The sequence below is a fragment of the Drosophila ananassae genome, chromosome 3R, assembly GCF_017639315.1.
Source record: "Drosophila ananassae strain 14024-0371.13 chromosome 3R, ASM1763931v2, whole genome shotgun sequence".
In the NCBI taxonomy this organism is placed as follows: domain Eukaryota; kingdom Metazoa; phylum Arthropoda; class Insecta; order Diptera; family Drosophilidae; genus Drosophila; species Drosophila ananassae.
In genome coordinates, this window is record NC_057930.1 from 28,738,404 (window position 1) to 28,744,643 (window position 6,240).

Here is a 6,240-nt window from a genome sequence, read left to right on the forward strand (position 1 = left end):
ATCCTCTAAATGGTATGTGAATAAAAATCTGTTGTTTACAGCCGACTTCTGTCCATCACTGGCCGATCCCGTGGGTGGATCCCAAGTGTGCAAGGACTGGGGAGCAGGAGGACAATTCAAGGTCTGTGAGATTGCTTGTAATACTGGTCTGCGGTTCTCGGAACCGGTTCCAGAGTTCTATACCTGCGGAGCCGAAGGATTTTGGCGGCCTACTCGTGAGCCCTCGATGCCACTAGTCTATCCCTCTTGCTCGCCTTCGAAGCCCGCCCAGCGGGTGTTCCGCATCAAGATGCTGTTCCCCTCGGACGTTCTGTGCAACAAGGCTGGTCAGGCTGTGCTCCGCCAGAAGGTTACCAACTCGGTGAATGGCTTGAACAGGGACTGGAACTTCTGCTCCTATGCCGTCGAAGGCACAAGGTATATTCTGAACCATCCATATCTATTTTATCTAAGAACTAATTTTTATCTATTAATCTTTTTTTTACCAGGGAGTGCAAGGACATCCAGATTGATGTCAAGTGCGATCACTATCGCGCCGCCCAAAACAATCGTGTCCGTCGCCAGGCCAAGGATGGCGGTGTCTATGTGATGGAAGCTGAACTGCCAGTGGTCAAGTAAGTATTGCATGAACGGACAGGTGACCCTTTAGAGGTCAAGCATGTTATCTGTCTATGTACTGTTGTGTGTATACTCTATGTATTGTATATGTTACATGTTACATGTTTGTATGTTCGTTAACACAATTTGCAGCGAGGATGATGACGATCTGACATTGACGGGTCGCCAGGGACGCCAACAAACTGGCGGCGATACGTATACCCTGGAGATAGCCTTCCCGGCTGTAAAGTATGTCTAGCACTTGTTCGTTCGTTCAGCCTACGAGTAACACAAAATCCTCGACCAATTGCACCCGATCCGCAAAGCATCAATTCTGCACCTAGTACTACCAACTACTAGCAACCGTCTCAGTCTAATCCAAAGCCCATAAAAACAAAAACACCAAACCAAACTAAATCTAATGCTTAACTAATCTCACAATACATGTCCTTCGTTTTAACCCATTTTATTTCTCAATCCCTGTCCTAACCCTTTAATCAACTAATTTTTATACTTTCATTCCTCCAGTGATCCTGTAATCCATACATCGACGGGCGAGCGCTCTAGCGTGAAGCAACTTCTGGAGAAACTGATTCTCGAGGACGACCAGTTCGCCGTGCAGGATATTCTTCCCAACACAGTCCCAGATCCAGCCTCGCTTGAACTGGGCTCGGAGTATGCCTGTCCCGTTGGTCAGGTGGTCATGATTCCCGACTGCGTGCCCTGTGCCATCGGCACCTTCTACGACAGCGCCAATAAAACGTGCATTCCTTGCGCACGTGGAACCTACCAGTCGGAAGCTGGACAGCAGCAATGCAGCAAGTGTCCGGTGATTGCGGGACGACCGGGAGTCACGGCCGGACCCGGAGCCCGTTCGGCGGCAGACTGCAAGGAGCGCTGCCCTGCCGGCAAGTACTTCGATGCAGAGACCGGATTGTGCCGGTCTTGCGGCCATGGATTCTTCCAGTCCAACGAGGGAGCCTTCGGATGCGAACTGTGCGGCCTGGGTCAGACTACCCGCTCCACGGAGGCCACCTCCAGGAAGGAGTGTCGCGATGAGTGCAGCTCCGGCCAACAGCTCGGCGCTGATGGTCGCTGCGAGCCTTGCCCTCGAGGAACCTATCGCCTGCAGGGCGTTCAGCCCTCTTGCGCGGCCTGTCCACTGGGCAGGACTACACCCAAGGTGGGCGCCTCCTCAGTGGAGGAGTGCACACTGCCGGTATGCTCACCAGGAACGTATCTCAATGCTACGCTGAACATGTGTATCGAGTGCAGGAAGGGTTTCTACCAGTCAGAGTCACAACAGACCTCCTGCCTGCAGTGCCCGCCGAACCACAGCACCAAGATCGCCGGTGCCACCTCGAAGAGTGAGTGCACCAACCCCTGTGAGCATATTGCCGAAGGCAAGCCGCACTGCGACGTAAATGCCTACTGCATCATGGTACCAGAGACCTCGGACTTTAAATGCGAATGCAAGCCCGGATTCAATGGCACTGGCATGGCCTGCACGGACATGTGCGAAGGCTTCTGCGAGAACTCGGGCACTTGTGTCAAGGACCTCAAGGGCACTCCCTCTTGCCGCTGCGTTGGCTCCTTCACCGGACCCCACTGCGCCGAAAGATCTGAGTTCGCATATATCGCAGGCGGCATCGCCGGTGCCGTGATCTTTATAATCATCATTGTTCTGCTGATTTGGATGATCTGCGTTCGCTCCACCAAGCGTCGTGACCCCAAAAAGATGCTGACCCCGGCCATCGATCAAACAGGTTCCCAGGTGAACTTTTACTATGGCGCCCACACGCCCTACGCCGAGTCCATTGCACCCTCACACCACAGCACCTACGCCCACTACTATGACGACGAAGAAGATGGATGGGAGATGCCTAACTTCTACAACGAAACTTACATGAAAGATGGTGAGTGTCTCTTAATATGTGGTTATTTTGTTATGGTTTTAATGTATATATTATTTAATTCAAGGACTTCATGGCGGCAAGATGAGCACATTGGCTAGGTCCAATGCCTCGCTCTATGGAACTAAAGAAGACTTATACGATCGACTGAAACGTCACGCCTACACAGGCAAGAAGGGTAAGTTTATTTCAACGTCCTAATGTTGGCCAAATGATAGCATAATCCTGTTTCCTATTTTAGAAAAGAGTGATAGTGATAGCGAAGTGCAGTAAAAAACAAAAAACGTCTATTAGCAATGATAAATTACGGATAACCTTACTGCTTTAATGTAAAATGTGGTCATAATCAAAAAAAAAGGAGAGAAAGTAAAGAAAGCAGCTAGCACAGCACTGTCCATATAAGCCGTGTTCCACAAAAAAAAGGACGGCGCTCACAAATACTCACTGTAATGAGCCTTGCATTGAATCAACGTAATAGCTGTGTCGGCTCTATTTTGGTCCGAAATTCAGTCCCAATCTGGGATATTACGTGGCTTAATGTAAGGCTTTGGGAGCTGCTTGAAGAAATAAATTTAAAAAAGGAGAAAGACCTTCAGATATCTTTAATTAGTAATACCAACATGTGCTCTTTAGGTATGCAAACTAAATGAAATTAAGTCGAACTTATGCAAAATGTAACAAATGAAATATTGTTTTAATCTTAAGTATTATATACCTATACTGATTATCAAAATTTTCCTACCTGACAGGGTACCAAATTGCAATACATATAAACTTGTGTTTACTTATAGTAATATATTTTGCGAAACATTTCCACTTTATCAAAACTTGTTGAACAAATTCGCGAGTGCTGTAAAAAGCAAATCAAATATAGTCGTTATTTTATAATTTAAAAAAGAAATTTAATTATTATATTGACACTTAATTTTACAAATTCTCTTGTATAAATAAAAGTAAAAAAACAAACGAATCTAATTAAACAACAAATGAGTCATTTTATGCGTGTACTTTATTTGTTTTGGTCGGTGCTGTTAAAGCGTCTCTTCTCTTATGGGTATTAAGAGTGAACGTACTTGAGAAGCCTTTATATGGTCTTCGAATATGACTCTTCGTAGACTCTTTTTTCTGGATTTTTAAAGATGTTCGAAATTTTTAAATATAAATCTATATATATATAAATTAAACTATTAGCAATTAACTTTTAATTGCTAAGGATTCTTTTAAAGTTACCCAGTTGAAAATCGGTTGGCTGTTTATAATAATATTGAAAGGGACACAAATCCTTGGAAAACCATATTTAATAACTTCTGAATGGAGCCAACAAATTTATCGAAGCCGTGGCGCGTAATAAAAAATATATATTATTATATACATATGTCATAAGATATCATAAGATATCAGACGGAAAATCGAACAAATAAATTGTTTATAGGTTTTGGTGGAAATTTAGAAAGAATCGAACTATGATTCTTTTAAGCGGTTTCCCGCTCAGCTACCGTAGGATTTTTGGCAAGTTATATCCAAGTTATTGTAGTGGATGGTATTTCGTCCCTTTGTATTTTTGAACATTTTGAAGGGACTCCCAGAAAATTAGACAAAAAGTCTAAAAAATAATTTGTTTGTATGTTCAATATAAATTGCTAGATAATTAAACTAAAAATCGTTTAGATGTCTTTTGCAACGAATATTAGGAATTAGGGATTTAAAAGATATTTTTTTTTATTTGGATTTTTATTTAAAAAATAGATCTAATTTAGAGCAACTCAATGCCAATGGGTTCGTACGATTTTGAAGTGCTCGATTGGTGCGTTTTAAGTTCGGAACTGAAGAATGGCAGGTCGCGCTTTCGTCCGTTTTCTTTTCCGATGGTGGTCTAAACCTTGCGCGAGAGATAGATTAAACTGAAAGCCAGGCCACAAAATAGCAAGGGATAGCTGAGTTGGGCCATTTTATTCCCTGCGAGACGCTGCACCATGGTGAAGAGGAAGCTCGACGGCTTTCCAGATTCGGATGAAGCCTGCAGCATTGCCTCTTCCCTGTCTTCAGATGCCTCCTCGTCCCCGTTGTCGTTTATAATTTCATTTTCGTTTTCGTCCTCGTCGTCATCCTCTTCCTCTGCTTTAGAATCCGTCTCTTCACTGTCCGCCTCCGTGTCGGTAACCATATCGGATGCCGCATCATCCACATCGGTTCCACCCTGGAGTAACTGACGCAGCAGCTCCACATTCCGTTCGGCATCGAGCAGCTCCTCCAGACGCACCATCCGGCGGTCACTGCCCACTGATCCATCCATATGGCTGACCTGCGACGGGCGCCCCACCAAGGCCACCTCCGAGGTCGCGGAGAGGTCCTCATCCGCGATCTCTGTCGATGCCGTTGTCGCCACTCCTGTTGCATCTGCCTGTACCTGGTGCGGAAACTTCTGGCCCAGGAATCCCGCTGGGCTTGCAGGATCAAAATTTTCCAGATTTTCACGTCTGAACTTCTCTTCATCGGTTTCGGGTGCTGCCCGCATAGCTACTTGCAGTTCAGCCAGTAGCTGTTTTGCCCGCTCCAGGCAGGGATCCACAATCGACTCCTCCACCGACTTTTGTAACTGCTCCTCCATAAAGGATTTTGAAACTGCTCCTCCTCCAGAGGTCGTTGGTTTCTCGCTGGAAGTCTCAGAGCCCAACAGCTCAAACAAGTCCTGCTTTGGCTTGAACTCCTCTAACTTCCATGATTCCTTCAATGACTCCTCGGCTGTTCCAGGATCCGGCTCGTGCAGCGACTTGAGCTCCGCATATCCCAATGTGTTCTTGAAAACCTCCTGGTGGACCTCTTCGACTGGCGGCTCCACATCTGGAAGTACCTCGAAGATTGGTTCCCCATCCGAGTGCGATTGCTGCATATCGTCCTGATCGTCCAGGGCCACTTCAGCCTCCATTTCGGCGACCACACGTTGAAGTTCCTTAAGAGTTTGCTGCTCGGCCCGCTCCAGTTCCAGTTCACTGGTGGTGGTCGGAATCGCTTCTAAAATCGTCTGCAGTATGGGACCCGTTTCACCAGAGCACGACGGCTCGATGTCAATCATTGAAAACTCCATGTTTATGCCGGAATCATCAGTGGTGTTCTGGCCGCCACTAGTGCTGTGATCCTGATGGTGTTCTAGATCTTTTGCACTTTCCACCGAGGTATGGCTCTTGGCAAGGCGCAGCACGCTGCTGTAGTGGCGTCGAGTAGTCTGGATAAAACTTCCGCTGGGTCCCGGCAAAACCGGACCCGGAATTTTGGTCATTTTTGTGGCAGAGCTGACAGATCGCACTTCACCCTCCGACGTGGGCGACAGATCCGTATCAATGGCCACCGCTGCAGCCAAAGCCACAGCCGCAGTCATTTCATCTTGGGAACTGACTTTGGCTTGATCACGTTCCTCCGAATTTTTAACATTCTTGATTGTTTCTTTTTGCTTTAACTCCTCCTGGGAGGGAGTAGACTGCACATCGCAGCTGGCCATCGTTTCTAACTGGACGCTCCAATGGACTCAACTTAATTTAGAACAACACTCTCCCGCTGTAGGGCTCTGTTCTTACTTACCCTTAACAATTTGTAGCGAGACTGACCGAATTTTATTTGGTTAACGAGTTGACTGCTATGTGTATGGTGTTTTCGTTAAAAGTCTGTTTGCCTTTATTTCATAAATCAAAAAAATTGTCCCTAGCTGAGGTGTCTGTTCCTATGAAAATTGAGA

At 46.2% G+C, this 6,240-nt stretch overlaps 2 protein-coding genes across 8 annotated transcripts in view; one reads left to right on the forward strand and one right to left on the reverse strand.

Annotated features, from left to right (window-relative positions):
* LOC6497762 overlaps positions 1–3,507 on the forward strand; it is a 30,520-nt gene extending 27,013 nt beyond the window's left edge. For 6 of the 7 annotated variants that reach the window (XM_032451640.2, XM_032451639.2, XM_032451638.2 and 3 more), the window contains 6 exons: positions 42–417; positions 489–614; positions 751–846; positions 1,126–2,513; positions 2,578–2,688; positions 2,752–3,507. In XM_032451640.2, coding sequence (XP_032307531.1) covers positions 42–417; positions 489–614; positions 751–846; positions 1,126–2,513; positions 2,578–2,688; positions 2,752–2,783 — 2,129 coding nt within the window. In that variant the 3' untranslated portion in view covers positions 2,784–3,507. The remainder of the gene's footprint in view (positions 1–41; positions 418–488; positions 615–750; positions 847–1,125; positions 2,514–2,577; positions 2,689–2,751) is intronic. The other variant, XM_014906323.3, reaches the window with a different exon arrangement.
* A 704-nt stretch (positions 3,508–4,211) lies between these two features.
* LOC6497768 lies at positions 4,212–6,166 on the reverse strand. Its single transcript, XM_032451644.2, has one exon. It carries the CDS (start codon positions 6,004–6,006, stop codon positions 4,384–4,386), a length of 1,623 nt encoding a protein of 540 aa, XP_032307535.1. The 5' UTR covers positions 6,007–6,166; the 3' UTR covers positions 4,212–4,383.
* Between the last annotated feature and the right edge of the window lie 74 nt (positions 6,167–6,240).

Coding starts and splice junctions, on each gene's coding strand:
- LOC6497768 (XM_032451644.2), bottom strand. CDS start 6,006: ATGGCCAGCTGCGATGTGCAGTCTACTCCCTCCCAGGAGGAGTTAAAG.